General features: G+C 43.5%; 1 protein-coding gene across 1 annotated transcript in view; it reads left to right on the top strand.

Annotated features, from left to right (window-relative positions):
• The window catches only part of SVEP1 (sushi, von Willebrand factor type A, EGF and pentraxin domain containing 1), a gene marked incomplete at its 5' end in the record, with an annotated part of 136,995 nt that overhangs the window by 101,571 nt on the left and 15,756 nt on the right, over positions 1–19,668 (top strand). The window contains 10 exons of the mRNA XM_082075065.1: positions 2,208–2,375; positions 4,265–4,937; positions 6,340–9,119; positions 10,336–10,561; positions 11,707–11,862; positions 13,792–13,855; positions 14,569–14,742; positions 15,707–15,880; positions 17,812–17,985; positions 19,081–19,257. Of these exons, the coding sequence (XP_081931191.1) occupies positions 2,208–2,375; positions 4,265–4,937; positions 6,340–9,119; positions 10,336–10,561; positions 11,707–11,862; positions 13,792–13,855; positions 14,569–14,742; positions 15,707–15,880; positions 17,812–17,985; positions 19,081–19,257 (4,766 nt within the window). The remainder of the gene's footprint in view (positions 1–2,207; positions 2,376–4,264; positions 4,938–6,339; positions 9,120–10,335; positions 10,562–11,706; positions 11,863–13,791; positions 13,856–14,568; positions 14,743–15,706; positions 15,881–17,811; positions 17,986–19,080; positions 19,258–19,668) is intronic.

Raw genomic sequence — 19,668 nt, 5'->3', positions numbered from 1 at the left:
GTTCTGGTTGACAGCAAGTTGAACATGAGCCAACAGTGTCCCTGGCAGCCAAGAGGGACCCGTGTCCTGGTGCATCCAGCGCAGCATCACCAGCCGGGCAGGGAGGGGATGGTCCCGCTCTGCTCTGCACTGGTGCGGCCTCACCTGGAGCACTGTGTGCAAGGCTGGGCAGCACAGGATAAAAAGGGTATAAAGCTGCTGGAGAGTGTCCAGAAGAGGGCAATTAAGCTGGTGGAGGTCTAGAGCAGAAGCAATATGAGGAGCAGCTAAAGTCACTTGGTTTATTCATCCTGAAGGAGACTGAGGGGAGACCTCTTCATGGTCTGCAGCTTCCTCACAAGGCGGACCAATGACAGAACCAGAGGGAATGGCAGGAAGATGCGCCAGGGGAGGTTCAGGTTGGACATTAGGAAAAGGTTCTTCACCCAGAGGTGCTGGAGCACTGGAACAGGCTCCCCAGGGAGGTGTCACGGCCCCAAGCCTGACAATGTTCAAGAAGAGACTGAACAACACCCTCAGACACATGGTGTGAACTGTGGGGTTGTCCTGTGCAGGGACAAGAGTTGGACTCAATGAGCCTTGTTAGGTCCCTTCCAACTCAGGACATTCTATGATTCTACTATATGATTCTATAGTGAAAGAACCTTCTAGAAGTTAAGAATTTGCTGCTTGAATTTTTTGTAGTAGTTATTTATTCTAGGCTTTTATTCTGTTTTATGTTTGTAAGCAGTTATATTGGAAACACATTTTTAATATGCTGCAATTACAAAATAATACAGTAATTCTGTATTCAAGAATGTGGCTTTAAGTGCAAGATTGTGCCTCTCCTGATATCTGCTCATACCTCTAGCAGGCTTACTCTGCAGTAAAGCAGGTCTCAATATGGATCTGATTTTTTTCTGTATTTTTGTGCTGCAAGCATTCCTTTGTCCAGATGCAGGCAAGTAGGTGAGGTGTGCTCATTTGGTGAATGTTCTAATCATGTTAATACAAAAGGATACCTCAGGTGCAGTCCAGTGTAATGTTAAGTCACAGATCCACAGTGTGGACTTCTCTGTACCCCACTAAACCAGGCAGTGTTTTTACCAGTGTCAGTGAATTGTTTTGCCATGGACTTAGGACATACAGGCAGCAAATACCACATCATTTGTGACTCTTTCCCTTTACTTGCGTAGCCTGCTGAGAGAGTCACTACTCCAGGGCAAGCTCTCCCAAACAGTGTCCTTCTTATGTATTATTTCTGGACCCGGCTGTGGACCCTGCCCCTTTCTTCAAGCACCTCTTAATATGCATTTTGTGTTAAACGTATTTGCACAGGTAGGCAGAGCCTGACAAGGGCCTGTGCCATATCTGTAAGGGCTTTAGAAGACAGTGTTGTTCTCTTCCATTAACCCTGAGCTCATTTCAGTCAACTAAACATGAGGTTCTAATACTATCTGAGACTCAGTCACAGGAAATCAGACACAGCTGTTTAGGTCTCTCAGATATGACATGGGACCTACTGGGAATCCATAGCCAGCTGACACAGGAGCTGGAGGCCAGCAGGTTCACCCAGAGTGTCTCAGGTTCACGTTGAATACCTCTGTTAGACAAAGTAGTAAAACCTTTTGTGCCATTGCATTGCTGTTTCCTCAGCTAAGGAAACCAAAAAATACCATTAAGTGTATGTGGCTCATAGCTCCAGCAAAATTCTTTACCTCATGAAGGAACTGAATGCCTTTTTGTAAACGAACCTGAACTGGATCATTTCCTTCAGTTTTCTGAGTGAAGATAGTATTTAAGTCCTTGAGTAAATCACATCTCAGACAGAGGCCTAGTTGCAAGTCTCAAGATTGGCATGATGTTGATGGCATACAAGTAAATCTTTAAGCTTAAATAAATATTTAAGCACCCTGTGACTTTCTTTTGTGGCTCAAAGATGGGTAGAGCTACAGCAGAAGTTATGTGTGTTTGCACAGTGCACTGAGGCCCTACATGAATTCTACCAGCTCTCTCTTCAAAATAATCTGAAGACCAGCTTTTTTGACACCATGAACAGTGCTTTTTCATGAACAGAGCATGAGATTCTGGCCACTACTGAAGTCAGTGAGAGACTCCCTCTGGCTTCACTGGGGCCAGGAAGTCAGTGAGAAACAAAACACCTCTTTCCATCTCTGTTCTTCAGCTGGAATGAAATGGCAGCCTTAATTATGATCTTTGTGTCTCAGCCTTCAGGGACCTTCTATACTTGTCTGTGCATCTTCAGGGAACTGGAACAGCACGCCTCCAGCTTGCAATGTTATCTCTTGTGGATCCCCTCCTGCCATCAAAGATGCGGTCATCAATGGAAATAACTTCACTTTTGGAAGCGTGGTCTCTTACACATGTAAGGAAGGGTATGTAGATTAGCACTACTGGACTAATAGGATGAGTAAAACTGGTACTGCTTCACAAGTCCTTTATAACTGCACACTGATTCATTTTTACTGCTTCTGTCTTCAGTCTCTGGAAATGTGATGGAGATTTTTTTGTGGGCTGTCAAGTTAATATGGGACACGTATTCATTCACTAAAGTAGTTTCACAGCAGCTGAATACACTCTAGAAGAGGAGTATGGAGAAGTGTCATGGGGAATGTTAGACCAATTCAGTAGGAAACCCTCTCCCTTGAAGTTACTACAGAACTACTGCTTCTGTGGTAAACTCAAGGCCCTGATCATAAAGAATTCCCTGTGTCACTTCAGGTTATAAGAAAGCTGTTTGGTGTGTTTTGAGAACTGTTTGCTCTGGCATTCTGCCTCCTTAAAACTCTGACTCCTCATTTATTGAGGTGCATTATTTTTCTTTGGTTTCTGTCTACTCAGCAGTGACCTTTTCAGACTGTACTTCATTGAAGATGAGGCTCCATTTTGATGATGTTGAGCATGAATGTAATGCTGGACTCTGATCCTGCAAGACCTTTGCACATGCTTATCTTTACAGCCTGTGAGCACTCCCATTGAATTTCTTGAAACTGTTCTGTCCAAAAGGCAGAGCAGGTTTGCAGAACTTTTGCCACATCAGGCCCTAACAGACTGGAGGGTTTTCTGCTTCTTCTTGATGTAAAAAGATAGATTTATAAGCCAGCATTTTCCTAATAAACTGGCTTCACAATATTATTTGAAACATAATTGAAGCAAAGTATCTTTATTCTGTTTTCTTCCTGTATTATTATTTTGAAAGCTGGTTGTCTTTCCTATGCAAGCATCTGAAATGAAATAGGATCGCAACATTTAAAGAGGGTCACAGCTGTCTGTGACAATGAATAGAGTGTATTATATTAAACACTAGCTCATAATAGTCTCTTTTTCTGGAGTCCAGTCATGAGGCTTTGAAAACAAATCCTGTAAACAAGACAAAGCACTTTTACAGATGTTGCCATCAAAATCTGAGCAACCAGTTTCCAGTCTGCAGCTGGAAAGAGTCACTGGGAACTTTGCAGTAGTTATTGTTTCTTTGCTTTCTGTGAGAACACAGCACAGAGATTTCAAAACTGACGAAGAAGATAGTCACAGGTACTATGATTAAACTGTGGCATGTTTAAGAAGCAGCATTTTAAGTGGGGTGATGAACAGCATGGTGTAACGCCTGTCACTGCATCCCAGTGACTAGAGAATCCCAGTTTAGAGAAATACAATACACTAACAGTAATCATCTGGTAGAGTTTCATTGTAATTTTTTTTTTTTTGGCTTTTATAACAATTTGTTCTGTGATTTTTAGGAAGAACTTGTTACAAAATTTCAACTTGCATTGTTGGCAAGAGCATCTTGGTGTAACTCACTAAAGAGTTTTTCATTGCTTGCAAGTGTGAAAATATATTGATAGGGCTGATACAGGAACCAAAAAGGGCTTTTCATCTCTTTCTTCTCTATTTAGTTCTGCTAAAGGGGAAGAAGTTCTTGATGGGAACATTTCTTTGAGGATTGTATGGACTGTTGCAGCGTAATACTAGGTTTGTTGTAGTAGTTTAAACCAAATTTGAAGTTCAGGAGTGGTAATCAATTGGACAGACAAGAGAGAAACAATGTACACAAAGTGTGCTAGGGTATTGCTCATTGTGGTACCTCACCCATGGACATGTAGGTGCTAAGATTTTCCTTCTGAGACTGATCATAGCTTTTGTAAAGGATCCTATTCTTCTGGGGTACTAGAAAGCAAGCTTGTACTGCAGGGGCTTCAGGAAATTGTAGGTAGTGTTTGACAATGCTTGTCTTTTTTTACTTCCTATGTTGTTTCCTTATCCACAGTTACACGTTAGTTGGCCCTGCAACCATAGAGTGCTTAGCCAGCGGCGAGTGGAACGTGAGCCACCGGCAGTGCCTGGCAGTATCCTGCGATGAGCCACCCCATGTAGAAAATGCGTCACCAGAGAGTGGCCACCGTCTCTTTGGCGATATAGCTTATTACTTCTGCTCAGATGGCTACAGCCTGGCTGATAACTCTCAGCTGCTTTGCAATGCAGAAGGCAAGTGGGTGCCTCCGGACGGCAGGGAGATGCCCCACTGCATAGCTGATTTTTGTGAAAAACCATCCACCGTCTCATACAGCATCCTGGAGTCCATTAGTAAAGCCAGGTTTGCAGCTGGCTCCATCGTGAGCTTCAAGTGCATGGAAGGCTTTGTTCTGAACACTTCAGCCAAGATCGAGTGCCTTCGAGGGGGCCAGTGGAATCCTTCTCCTTTGAGCATCCAGTGCATCCCCGTTCGCTGCGGAGAGCCTCCCCACATTAGCAATGGCTATGCCAGTGGGGCCAACTACAGCTTCGGAGCAGTGGTGGCTTACAGCTGCAACAAGGGCTTCTACATCAAGGGAGAGAAGAAGCGGACCTGCGAGGCCACTGGCAACTGGAGTGGCAGTTTGCCCACATGCCACCCAGTGTCCTGTGGAGAACCACCACAGCTTGAGAATGGCTTTATTAAGGTACAGAATAAGTTTTCTCATCTGCTTGGTACCATAGCAAACTGAATATGTCTTCACAATTGCTGCTGCAGGGGTTTTCTTTCTTCTGTTTTGCTCTTCTGTTAAAATTAGGGAAGCATGTCACTGAGTGGAATACTCAAAGGGAAAAACAGGTGGATTTGCACAGAATCATGTCTGGAAAACATGGATACTTCCATGGTATTTAGTATCTTAAAGTGGGTTTTCAGTTAGGAGATTCAAGATGCCATATGACAAACAATTTATTTCCTTAATGTCTTACTCTTCATTTGTTTGGTCCGTGGTTGGCTTTCCAGTGCTGGTTGGAGACATTTGAAGTACTACTGCCAGTTTATAAGCCTTGCTCTTTTCATTGCTATGAAAAAAGATCTAATTTTCTATAGATAAATCATATTGGGATAATTTCTCTCCTTTCGTTGCAAGCACACTTCTTCACTGAAGTCATAATTTCCCTTTCCTTATCAAATGACATTGCAACAATGCCTGAAGTTAAAAATCTCCTTGCGGCAGCTGAAACCTGTAATAACTCCATAACCTGTGTTGTGCTTCGATGCACAAGGGTAGAATGTGGTAAGGAAGATGAAAAACACTATTGTAAAGATTTAACTTTGAATTTTTAAAGCATGTTTCTTCTGAACACCACCCTCCTTCCTTAAATCTAGCCAGGAGGGCATCTGCATTTGCTAAAAATTGGGGAGGAGGGGTTCATCCTGGTTCCTACATGGGCTTCCAGCAGTAATAGCAACAATTTCTGTTCAGAGTCCTACACAGATATACCCTCTAACTAATGCATGTCACTCAGTATTGTCCTCCTTAGGTAGTATTACTCATCCAGGTATTCCTTCCAGTTAGAGGATTATTTTAATACCTCAGTCAGAGCTCAGCCTGCAACTTTGAGGGGCTTCCCAGCTGCCTGCTCAAGACTCTGCAGCTGCATGTGTGGCACTTATAAACATCTAGTAGTAGTACATCTGAAGGCTCCAGTCTTGAGTGCATCTGTATGCTGACGGATCGTTACAGCAGGACATTTCATGGCAGCTTCTCCTGATCCATTTCTTTCTTGTCTTCCTGTCTACACATCATTTGACCTTTGGTCAGGAAGGGAGAAAGCAGAGGAAATATTTTATGCCTTTTACCTTTTAAGCCTTGAATATTCTGTTTTCTTTCAATGATACTCTCAGATTTCCTGACAGCAGAGTGCATCATTTGAGGCAAGATATTCTGCGTCAGTTATTTGCATTCTTTCCTTTGCAGATAGCCATTACTGCTGTCTGAGATTAATCTAGAAGCTAGAGCAAGAGAACACAAGAAATGAAATCAGCCTCCTGTTGCCTCAATCATGCATCTCCATTTCAGACATTTCCCTGTCTTACCTGTTTTGCAGGAAACAACTGGACGCTTCTTTGAGAATCAGGCAAATTATCAGTGTGAGTCTGGGTACCAGCTGGTTGGGAGCTCAGTGTTTATCTGCCAAGCCAATCGGCAATGGTACAGTGAATCACCTCCTTCCTGTGTTCCCCTCAGCTGTGGAAAACCTCCACCCATCCAGCATGGCTACTCCAAGGGAGAAACTTTTGATATGGGCTCCAAAGTTGAATTTTTCTGTGATGAAGGCTATGAGCTGAATGGAGATGTTTCTTGGACATGTCAGAAGTCTGGGAAATGGAGCAAAAAGCAAAGCCCAAGGTGTGTGCCTGCAAAATGTCCAGAACCACCTTTGGCAGAAAACCATCTGGTTTTGAGGGAAGTGACTCACCAAGTCGGTGTTGTACAGTTCTCCTGCAAGGAGGGTTATGTTCTGCATGGCTCCTCTGTACTGAAATGCTTGCCCTCCCAACAATGGAATGATTCATTTCCCTTCTGCAAGGTTGTACAGTGTCCTGCACCTCCATACATCCCCTTTGGTGACCCCTTGACTTCATCCCTTCGTTTTGGCAGCACTGTGAAATATGTCTGCGTGGATGGGTTTTTACTGAAGGGTGAGTCTACCCTCAGGTGCCAGGCTGATGGCTCATGGAGCCTGCCTTTGCCAGAATGTATTCCTGTGGAGTGTCCCCAACCAGAAGAAATTCAGAACGGCATTGTTGATGTGCAGGGCCTCACCTTCCTTAGCACAGCCCTCTATACATGTAAACCAGGCTTCGAACTGATGGGGAACACAACTATCCTCTGCGGAGAAGATGGCCAGTGGCTTGGAGGAAGGCCAGCTTGCGTACCTATTCAATGCCCAGCGCCTAAGAAGATCCTTAATGGCAAATACTCATGCACAAACTTCCATTACGGGCAGACTGTTAGGTATTCCTGTGACAGAGGTTTCCAGCTCCAAGGGGAGGCAACACTGAGATGCCTAGAGACAGGGGAGTGGAGTACAGAGGTTCCCTCCTGCAAAGCAATAAACTGCCTTCCCCCTCAACCCATCGAGAACGGATTTGTGGAGGGTGCAGATTATAGCTACGGGGCCATGGTCATTTACAGCTGTGTGCCAGGCTTCCAGCTGTCTGGTCTTGCCATGCAGACCTGTGAAGAATCAGGCTGGTCTAGCTCCACACCAACATGCCTCCCAACAGACTGTGGCCTGCCTCCTCACATTGACTTTGGGGAGTACGTGCAGGTGAGACATGGGGAAAGACGTTCTGACCAAGGGAGTGTTACAGAGAGTCCCTCCCTTTCACATATGTTACTGGCTGACAATTTGAAAGGCTTCAACAGTTCCTTGAAGGAGGACAGTGCAACGCAGCTCACCACTTTCTTATTTGGAACTATCATTTTATACACATGTTACTCTGGCTACGAGCTGCTGGGAAACCCCGTTCTAGCTTGCCAAGAAGATGGGACTTGGAACGGCACTGCCCCTGCCTGCATTTCAATAGAGTGCACTTTCCTGTCACCTCCAGAGAATGGTTTTTTACATTTCACAGAGAACACACTCGGTAGCGCAGTGCAGTACACCTGTAAGGCAGGGTTCACACTTGTTGGCTCTGACACACGACTGTGTTTGCCAAGTCGGCAGTGGAGTGACACTGCTCCATACTGCAAAGCAATAACATGCAACTCACCTACCGAGCTTATGCATGGGAACATAAGAGGGGAAAATTACACGTATGGGAGTGTTGTCTACTATGACTGTGATCCTGGATACCAGTTAAATGGCCCCACAGAGAGGAAGTGCCAAGAGAACCAGAAATGGGATGGCAATGAACCGATTTGCATTCCTGTTTCCTGCAGCCCTCCACCAGTTTTGGAGAATGGTCAGGTGACTGGAGAGGACTACACGTTCCAGAGACGTACTGAGTACAGCTGTAACGAAGGTTTCCTGTTAGATGGAGACAGAAGTAGAGTCTGCCTTGCGAATGGAAGCTGGAGTGGAGTCGCTCCAGTTTGCAAAGCTGTGACCTGCCCTGTGCCACTGCCTCTTGCCAATGGGAGTATTATTGGCTCAGATTTTGGCTTTAAGAAAGAAGTGCACTATCACTGCAATGAAGGATATAGCCTGCAAGGACTGTCTACGCTTACCTGTCAAAGTGATGGTACCTGGGATTCAGAAGCTCCACACTGTGAGCCAGTCATTTGTGGACCTCCTGAAGACATCTCCCATGGCTTTTTGAATGGCTCAGGCTTTACCTATGGGGAATTTACCCAGTATGTGTGTTACCCTGGTTATGAGCTGCAGGGCAGTCCTTTACGGCAGTGTTTGTCCAATGGCTCCTGGAGTGGAAGCCTTCCATCTTGCCTACCCTGTCTGTGTCCTACACCACAGATTCAGAATGGGGTCATCCTTGGTACAGATTTCAGCTGTGGGAAAAGTGCCCAGTTTCAATGCCTGGAAGGCTTCAAACTGCTGGGGCCTTCTGAAGTCACCTGTGAGGCAGCTGGCAAGTGGAGTTCTGGGTTTCCTCTCTGTGGACAGATTTCCTGTGGCTCTCCACCGGTCATCCCCAACACATTTATCAATGGGAGCAGCCCTGCAGATGAGAACACCATCATCTATACCTGCTTGACTGGTTTTGTAATGCGAGGGAGTCCAGAACTGACTTGTGCAGAGACTGGTGTCTGGAAAAAGCCATACCCAAGCTGTGAGCTCTTAAGCTGTGGTCCTCCGCCTTCTGTCCCAAATGCAGAGGTTCTTGGAAACACTTACACCTATGGCAGCAAGGTCCAGTACAGGTAAGAATGAAGCTGTCATTCTGTTTCCGTAAAGTCTCTGAAGGAATGAAGATGGAAGGCTTATGCACCCTCAGTTAGTATAAGTTTTTAAAAGACCTGGAAAAACGTTATGCCCTATCACATGCTCAGATTGACAAGGCTGATGTTCCTGTGCACATGTAAAATATTATTTGGACCACGGTCAGACTCCAGGAAGGTATTTCAGCTTGTTGGGCTGCACTCCTCCACTGCCTTTAGTTTCCCATTCGCCTTTGCATCTGTCTCCTCCTCCTGCAACACTGGTCTGGACATTCAAGTTTTCTTAGCAGGTGGCAGCAATAGTCAGCAGGGTGTGCAATTTTTCTCCCCTTTTGGCACTCCATTTATGTCTTCCTCCTGCTTCAGGTGCCAGTTGTAACACAGAAGGGCTGATCTCCCTCTTGTCCCATTTTCTGTACTGCAACACTGCACTGTCAGCAAGTGTTGCTGATGCAAACTTCTCCTTTATCAGATACAAGACAAAGGGGATTTTGTTAATTTCGTGAAGCATGCACACTGCAGATCTCTTTCTCCAAGGTGAAGGATTCCTTGGCAGAAGGGAAGATGGTTTTTTGGCAGTAAAAGCAGATGATAGTATGGGACAGAACTGGGAGGTGGTATGTGGATAAATCTAACAGTATCAGTCATTTCCATGCATCTGTAACAAGGCAAAGGGGGTGATAGTGTCGGCATTCCTACAGGTGAATCCACTTGTGCAAACCAGTTGAGTGGCTTTCGGTGAAGCACCGTATGGAACAGAACAAATCAGCTTTAAATCTCTGAGCAAGTGGCCTGTGGTCAGCCTAAGCCTTGGCTTTTTCTTGAAAGAAAGTGATACCATCTTTAGAATTGCTTGATGCTCACACACTGTTTACCTAACCAAACACCCTCCTTGCAAAAGGAAGGGCAGTGCAATAAAGCATTCAGTACCCTCTTGGAGGAAACAAGCCATCAACTTGTTTCCACTGTGGTGCTGCAGCAGCATGAAGCAGCTGTAGATGAAGTCTGAAGGTTCCAGCTCTTGCGACAGAATAAACTCAGTCCAGGCATGCTTCTTACAGGGTTACCTCAGAATAAGAGAGAAATCCCAAGGTGTGCTTATGAGCAAGTAATGCTGAAAAATGGCTGACTTTGTAATATAAGGGTTAGCTCATCCCTAGCTGTGTCTCTGTGGTCAGGTCTTCATACTGTGTTGCAGATGCCTGGAAGGCTACACAATGGTGACAGAGGTGGATGTATGCATTTGCCAAGAAGATGGACAGTGGTCTCCTCAGAGTATTTCCTGTTGCCCCAGGAAGTGTCCCTTTCCAGCAAATATCACCCACGTAATTGTGCTTGGGAACAATTTCACTGTGAACACAAACATCACTTTGTCATGTGTAGAAGGCTATACACTGGTGGGAGCAAGCACATCTACATGCAAGGTATAGTGTTCTTTGCACCATTTTCTCTTGCTGGCTTTGTTGAATTCAAGAGTCCTCTTCATGCCTTTGTTAGCTTTTGCTGCACACAACAAAATAAAAAAAAATAAAACATGTCCTACAAAATATAATATGCTTTCCTTATTGTCCAGTAAGAGCAGTTATTAGTTTTCCATGTATGTACTTCCAGAACTAGAAATTATCAATTTCTTCTTCCATCGAAAACCAATGCTGTCCTTTAGAAAAGCATTCCTTTTATCACATTTCCAGGAATAAATCATATCCAATATTTTAAAAAATTATGTCCAAGATTTCTAATATATTTTGAGGATTGTGTGCAGTGTGTTTTTTCTCCAGAATAACAGGCAGTGCACATTTAAATCCACTGTGCAGCTGCAGAAACTTGAATCCTCTGTATGTTAAAGAGCAAACATCCTCATCAGTTCTGCTAGTAACCTCCTGTCATATTGGCTGTGGACAAGCTTGACTTAAGCTTGTAAATAGACTCCTTAAAGTCAGTAAATCTGCTCATAAGAGAAAAGCTGAGCATGCATGTTTTTGCAGAATCAGCACTTCCTAAGGAAAGGTTTTCCCCTTATTTTGCTGTTTCAAAGATCTGTGTAAGTGGAGATGGTGTGTTTGATGCGTGTCTCTGCATGTATCAGACTTCCCTTAGAGAGTATCGGAAGATAGCTGAGACACTTAGTCATGGTGTTAGATATTCAGCCAGGAGAGAAGTGCAGAACACAGAATCAGGCTTCTGTAGCTTTCATTCTTCTCCTGGTGTGCTCCCTGAGCTATTAGGTGACCTTGTACAAGTGAACTTGCTCTTCCGAGCTTCTGTTTCACCATGTACTTTTTGTTCCTTCTGTATTATAAGTCTAAGCTGAACATTGGTGCCAAAGCTGAGCCCCGGTCTATGTTGACATCTTCAATGTATTAATTAAATTACTGAGTTTTATTAAGGATTGTAGAGATATCATTACATTAGCCACATCTGTACACCCACAGCCTTTGGATGCTTCTAATATGATTTTCCTGACTTTTTCATTTAGGTGGCATTTAGTTATTACATTTAGATATGATATTTTAATTTAGCTATGAATTAAAGTGATTCCTTCGCACTTCTAATTACATTTATTTTTCAGGAGAGTGGCATTTGGGTGCCCTCATTTTCTGACGACATCTGCATTCCTGTGTCCTGTGGGACCCCAGAGCTTCCAGAGCATGGATTTCTGGTTGGCACTAAATACAGTTACAAAGATGTGATTCTTTATAAATGTGATTCTGGCTATGAATTACAAGTAAGCAAGCTCAAATCTCCAGCACTCTAAACCCTTAGTGGTAATTTTCAGTTTTTATGTGACAACTGTGGGAATGTATTATGTCTGGTCCATGTTGATGTAGTCCCTTAACTGCCACGGAAGCTGGGTATCTGCTGTTGTAGGTTGTAGAATGCTCCTGGTCCTTGAATGATCTAGGGGTGTAATTGAAGCAAATATAAGCATCCTGTTCAGAGATACATGTTCAACAGATACTTCTCAATGTTGTGGGTTTGTTTTATTTTGTTTTGTTTTTTAGCTGAAGGCTCTTTTCAGCCCTCTGCAAGTACAGCATTATATGTGGTTCTGACCATAAATCGTGGAAGAATTAATTTCTCACGTATTGCTCTCTTGAACTGGTTCTCTGGCCTGAGTTAGTCTGCATTGTTCCCTTAACTTCATAATGTCCCAAGCATTATCTCTGCTGCATTGGGCCTTTCAGACTCAAAGCTCCTGATAAACTCCACTGCCCTCAGCTCTATGACATTGCTAAATGGTATGAAAGTGATATGTCTTGTTTCATTAATTCAAGGAGATTCCTAACTGTTCAATGGCAGCTTTATTCTTTGGTAGAGAAGGGAACAAAATTCTTTCTTGCCCATTGTTTTTATTTTGAGCATTGGGCTCTTATCCCCTCCTGAGCTCTGGAGCAGCACTGCTGTCCCATTATCAGGACTCAAGCAAGCCAACTCAGAGTTGCCTCAGGTGTGTTTTCAAAAGCTGCAGTGAATTCAGAAATGAAAGCATGTTGGTGAGGTACAGCATGGCCTCCACCATCCCCAGGTGAAGGCAGAGTAAGGCACAGTCACATCCAGAGGCATGAGGTAGTGAGGTATCTCCAGGACAGAGACTGACTCTTAACACTGTGTCTTTGCGAGTAACAAGCAGAATGCAGGATTGTGCTTACTTTGTACTGTCATAACACCAATAATAAATTAAGAAACTCATGCATGTGAATTCACTCTATTAGGCGTGAATTCACTCAGTCACTCAGTATAAAAATAAGGAGAGTTTAGGGAATGCTCAGGTAACAATAAATTTAATTTGCATTACATTTCCACTTATGTAATATGACTGGGGATGGACGCATGGGTTGGTATTCAGACAGTTAGGTAGAATTGCTGCTTCGACTAATTTTTGGAGGCAAAAAGCCAGTGTTTTCATACAGTAAAAAGTCCTCCAAGGCTTTATCTTACAGCTTCGCCACCTAGTGTCAGTTTCATTGCTGTTGAAGAGAAGTCCTGCTTTTTTCCATTCGAGAATCAAAGTCCATCCATCGGGTGTGATACCATACAACACCCATGCCAAACAGCCTCCCTTGTCGATGGGTTTGCTTTGTAACAAAAGTACACTACTTCAAGGCACAGATTTAGATGTTGTTTTCCACATCTTGGAAGAAGATAAGAAATAAATCCAGGACTATTAGACTGGCTATAAAGCCTCTACGTAAGAAAGAAATAGCATTGTTTTTAAGCAAATTTAAAGAATGAGTTTGCAATGTGGTCAAAATCAGTATGTTACATTTATAAAACACAAGCTGGTACTGTTGTTGAAAAAAATGGTAGTTAGATTCTCTGTAAGTGGATCCTGAAAGGAGAAAATTTGTTGTCATAACACATTCCTGAGAACTAGAATGGTAAAACTGACAAGAAAGATGATACTCCAGGGGAGGACAGGAGAGCTGACTAACTGGCCCCACAGACTTTTGGTTTATAAACAATACCTGTCACTTTGCAGGAAGAAGTTCTACCCTAAACTCTGCTAGGAGATTTGGACTGTAACATTTAACATCTCTTTACATGCGTTGTACATGGAGGGAAAACATCCTGGGCTTGTTGGATACTAGAGTTGATGGGAGAAAAGAGTTTACTAAGTAAAGTTCTTCTTTGAGCATTTTCTTATGTTTCACAGGGTGATGCAGAACGGACTTGCCAAGAAGACAAGCTTTGGAGTGGCACAGTGCCGGTGTGCAGAAGTATGTTCCACCTGAGTTTATAACTTAAAATTGATCAAGGGTGATTTTATACAACAGAAAACAGTAATGCTCATTTTGCTTTATAACTCATGTTGTCTTCATTTGCGTAAAAAATTTTGGTAAGTACCACTGATGACTGATAACAGCCTGTAAAAGCAGCAGAATTGCTGGTGTGTGCAGGTAATAGCGTGAAGGAAATCACTACACCTTTCTGCCTTGCTCCTGTATCCCTTAGAAAGCTGTGCAGACAGCTTCCAGGTTTAAATAGTTCTGACACTTGAGATCCTGATTTCTAGGTTTACTGAGGAACTCTGAAAACATCAGTTGCCGTGAGTCACAGGTACTTAGCATCCTCAAATGTAACTCTATGGATACTCATTCTCAAAGGTACTTCACTTCTATGAGATGGCTGATGCCCACTGACTGCAGTGCCAAAATAGGAGTTGTCTGTTTAAACACACGGATTTCAGCTGTTGGTTGTAAGTGGAATTTCCTGAGGCTTGCTGCCAGCACAGCCACCATAAATTTTGTCTTTTAGCAGGAACTGGAAGCACCAAGCATGATACTGTTCTGCTACTCAGTGGCAAATATATGGGAATGCCCAGATAAATGCTGTGCTGTTTCTGTTTCTCAGAATAAAACCTGTGGAGGAGCTGTGAACAGGGCAGGCCATATGTGTTATGTCTGATTGGAATGTATTCCTTATGTTACAGGAGTATCCTGTGGACCCCCAGACGTGATAGAAAATGGATCTGTTCAGGGAGAGGAGTTCCTGTTTGGCAGTGAGGTTTTTTACAACTGTGACACTGGCTTTGAGCTACAGGGACCAAGCCGAAGGATTTGCCACGTTGACAAAAAGTGGAGCCCCTCCGCCCCTTCATGCACACGTAAGTAGCAATCGTAGCAATGTGGTGGCAGTTTTCCAGAATAGCCAGGGAACAAACTGAGAGAGTGCATTTGCTGGCTTCCTCCCAGTTTCCCCCTCCAGCTGGAGGGCTATAACAGGAGGAGCCAGAGGAAAAGCCTGCAGAGAAGTTCTCCTTGGTGGTTCCTCTCTGACCTGAAGGGAGCTCCTTCTGGCACATTAAAATTGCACAAGCATAAAGTCATGCTCAGGTCAGTAGGGGAGGAAGTGTGGCCTGCTGTATTTGATTTGCCTTGCATTGTAGTGTGCAGGGCCTTGGACATTGTGTGCTGGGATGGTTCATCTCTGTCATGCCAATGCTAATATATCCTGGCCACTCTGGAAATCAAGAGTCTGCTTCTTAAGATCAAATCTTGGCTCTCTGTGCAGCAGAAGGTGATTAATTTTGGAAGCATGGAAGGAAGAATTTATTACTTTTTTGACACAGCTTATAAATCAAATGCCAAGATTTTATAGTCTTTACCAATAAACTATTTCCCAGGTTCTCATGGAGATATTTTAGTCCTATCTCTTGCATTCTGTTGTCTCACCTTTGACCAATTTGCTGCACAGTATGTGCAGGACAGGGGGCAAGACCTTTCTAAGCTACTGTAACTTTACCTGGAAACATCTTGAGATCACCTTGCACTGTCTCTGACCTGCTCAGAAGAAATATTCTGGATCACTCTGTTTGACTGAACACACCTCGTAGCTTACACCACCATTAGATACATTCAGGCACATTCTCTCTCGGGTATCTGCAGCCTGAAGCGCAGGAGAGAGGGGAGGCATGGTATTTTATAACCCTTCTCTATATAATACTTCACAGCTTCTTTCTTCCCATCTTTCCATTAATTCACCGTGTGAACAGGGCTGTCAGTGTGTAACAGACAGACAGTATGGCCTTTGTTGTCTGTATAAAACAAAAAAGTTTTCTCCTCTCCTAGGAATTACTTGTGGGCTGCATCCCTCAATAGAAAAAGCAGAGGCCATTTCTACAGGAAACACATACACAAGTAATGTAACCTTTGTGTGCAACTCTGGATACCATCTCGTTGGGCCCCAGAATATCACATGTCTTGCCAATGGGAGCTGGAGTAGACCCTTGCCATTGTGTGAAGGTAACTGTTTGGTTTCATGGCATGGCACATTCCAATCTGGATTAAGCAATAGGTCCTCCCTTATGCATACATATCATATGATCCAGGGATTGAGCTGCTTTCAGGAAATTATTCTGTAATGTGCATTAAAAATTGTGCCTGAAAAATGAAATGTGTCACAAGGAGCACTGCCTGTTACCAAGCCAGAAAGAGCTTAGACATTGTTTTTCCTAAGGTTTTAATCTGCAGTTTAACAAGCTTAATGAGAAATTAGATTACTTGCCTTCTCAGAAAATCAAACCCCTAATAAAGGATGATGAAAAGTGAGAACAAGTGACTTTTCTCCCACAGCCTTCTGTAGTCAACCATTAAGTTGATGTTCTTTGTCTGAACTTTGAACCTCAAGGACAGTCTCAGCAGCTCAGCCTTTAACCTCCACACTCCTCACATGAACAAACACCATGATGTGTACCATTCTGCAAATCGTAGCTTTCATGTGCTCCCTTAGTAGGTCCTGTTGCTCATGACACAAAGCAGAGTGAGTCCCCAGCAAGAACTCTCTGTGTCATATGGATTGGGCAGTAGTGGGTGGAAACAAGGCTGTCAAGCAAAAAGAGAGAACAAAAAATTAAGATCCCAAGCTTGAACAGATAGCAAATATTGTTGAATGACTCAGTTAAAAATGTAAAGTATATAGAAGCTTGCTAAATTTCAGTATCATTAACTTTTAAGTTTGAGTGTTCTCCATTCCTGGCCTCTTTGGCATGAAAATACAAATTGTGTGTTTCACACTTTTCCTTTCCTCTCAGAACCACTCTAGTTTATTTCTTGCCCATCATACTTCCTTTCAGGACATTCTTGTCCCTGCTGCATGCACCTCAGGTCTCCCAAGCTGGACTCTAGACCCAGCATCCTGCTTGCTTTTCGTAGTTGCACCTGGCATTCTTACCTGGAGCTGACGTGTTGATGTCTCCATGTCCAGCTGCACACACAGATTCAGAGGGGACCAGTGCGCTGTGAGAGCTTCTCTAAAGTAAGACAGATAATGATCTTCCACTCAAGGCAGGTATTAGCTTCCTCTCACTAGGGCCATGAAACCTACCTGAGGGCTAGGGACCATCAGATTCTTGGTTGTTATGGGCAACCACACAATGCACAGATTGCTGTGCACTACAGTGCCATAGATTCTTTGCAGTAGCAAACTGGAAAGTTGATAGGGGACATCCATATCAGAGAGGAGGTCTTCAGTATCTAGCCAGGCACCTAGGAAAAGCCACACACTAGCAGTGCTGAATATATGTCAAGAGACCATCTTGAAGAAGGCTGAGCACAGCTGCTTCACCAGCTCTACTCCTCTTTTTGCCTGACGGCTATGTGTATGTCTGATAGGTTAATCTTCAGTCATCCCATTATACAGATCACTTAGGAAAATCAAATAGAAAATGGGATGCATAACTGAGTCTCTTACGTAGCAGTGGTAACCCAGGTTGGACTGTCTGCCTGCTGCATTCAGAAACACAGCTGAATATCCTGAGGGGAGCAATTAGTAATCAAAGTGTCAGCATCTTGCACCAAACCCATCCGGCATCTCATTGGGTATTTCTTGTCAGGTGAAAAGGAAGGTGCAAAGGGCTGCAAGTTTACTGGGGTATGTCTCAGTGTTCTACATGTTCTGCCCCAGTGATCCCAGTAGGAAGTGATAAATGTGTCCTCTCCTCCACAGCACATGTTGCTGACCTGAAAAATGTGGCTGTGGCTTTTCTCTGTCACTGGGAGGAGCTCCTTCCCTAGCTTGGCTACAGTTCCTTCCCAAAGCTGCTGTACTCTCCTGTAATGCTTTTCATCTATTAGTCTGTGGCTGCTACTTTAAACATATTATGTCAGTAATTCAAGAATTGCTAGAAGGCCAGGTCTAATACCAAGCTGACTTAATGAGTCGTCTTCCTTTGCAGAGACCAGATGCAAAGTTCCAGTTTCCTTGCTGAATGGGAAGGCAATTTATGAAAACAATACAGTTGGCAGTACAATATCATATTTCTGCGAAAGGGGATACAGCTTGGAAGGGCAATCGGCAGCTGAGTGCACAAGAGATGGAAGATGGAGTAATCCCTTGCCTCTCTGTAAACGTGTGTGTTTGCTTTTTAATGAAAAAGTGTTCTCAATTTGCGAGCACTAAAGGCTAGACTGTTCTTCATTTAAACTGTCAGTAAAGGAGAGCAACTTCTGCAGATCTTTATGGAATTGTACTGTAATTTCTTCTGGAGTGGCTATGAGCAGAATTTGTCACTTGTAATTTAAAAAATTGGTTTGGCCTCCATTGGGACTTTTGTTGATGTGCATCCCCTTTTTACAGAGGAACAAAGGGAGTATTTACTGAGACATGTTAAAGCATTAGCTTGTCTGAGTATGTTTTTGCGACAGTAAAAGGATGAGCTGTGTTCTGCACAGCTCTCTTCAGTTGGAAAGCCGACACAAAATTGAGTCAATTGTAGTCAAACACTTGATATATGAGGAGCAGGTGAGAGAAAAGTTTGCAGGAGAAGGCAAAAGGGAGACTTAATTGTCTACAATTGACTGTTGGGAGGATGTAACAAAAAAGAGCCAGACTTCTCAGAGGAGCACAGTGTTAGGATGAGAGGCAATGGATGTAAGCTGCAACAAAGGAAATTCCAATTAAGTATTTGAAGAAACGTTTCACCATCATAGCAGTCAAACAGAGGAACAGGGACCCAGAGAAATAATGAAATCTCCATCCTTGGAGATAGTCAAATTTCAGTTGGTCAGTCCCAGAGAAACCTCTGACCTAGTTGGCCTTCCTTTGAGAAGGAGGTTGGACTTCATGGGTGTCTCTGAACAAGAAGTAGGATAGGTCTGGCTCTTTCATGTAGTAAGGTTATGGCTATCAGGAAGCACAACAGAGAATGGTTTGATAGTGACAAGTAGGATATTCCCCACTTAAGTCCTTAGTATGTATTCTACTGGCATCAATAGAGTATGGTAGCAAGACGTGACAGCAGAGAATCAAACCTTTTATTATTATTTTATGACCTAAATCTCATAACTTTACATCGAATTGCAAATTGGAGTTGTGTGCAGCATACATTTCTATTGCTTTTAATATGATTTGATTTTGAAATTTGCAGAAACTATTCTAAAGTGTTCTCTTCTTTCCATCCCTTTTCCTCCCTTCTCCTTTTTCCTCACACTCTTTCTTTGAACAGCAAACCCTTGTCCTGTGCCTTTCGTAATCCCAGAGAATGCCCTTCTGTCTGAGGTGGATTTTTACGTTGGTCAGAATATATCCATCAGGTGCAGGGAAGGCTACCAGTTGAAAGGGCAGTCTGTGATCACCTGTAATGCTGATGAGACCTGGACTCCAGCAACAGCTAAGTGTGAAAGTAAGTACATAAGGTGCAGTTCCATAGGGGCTTGGTACTTTCCAGAGCACTGGTGACTACAGTGATATCACACAGGAGCGTGACAGCGCAGATGTGTCAGCAGAGCTCTCTGCCTACATGCAGTTGTTCTGGAAGATGCGAGCTTTTGTCTGTTGTTGCCATTTGGAGAGGTGGGTCACTCTGAGAGATACAGGCACATAAAGGCAACCTAAGAAGCTCTACAGAAGAGCTATTTCTTCTTTTTTTCTAACAGAGTTGTTTCTTTAAAAGCATCCAGAATATGTCTGTGTGGGTTGATGCCCCAAGAGCATTTGTCCTGCTACCTACTAGGCCCTACTGTAATCTTCTTCTCCATTTATCTTTTGCAAGCACTGGCACTGGGATTCGTTGTTGAATACCCTAAATATCCTG

This window comes from Streptopelia decaocto (genome assembly GCF_964273445.1).
Source record: "Streptopelia decaocto genome assembly, chromosome: Z".
NCBI classification, from domain to species: domain Eukaryota; kingdom Metazoa; phylum Chordata; class Aves; order Columbiformes; family Columbidae; genus Streptopelia; species Streptopelia decaocto.
The sequence above is the reverse complement of the archived record's forward strand: the minus strand, read 5'-3'. Positions and strand labels throughout refer to the sequence as shown.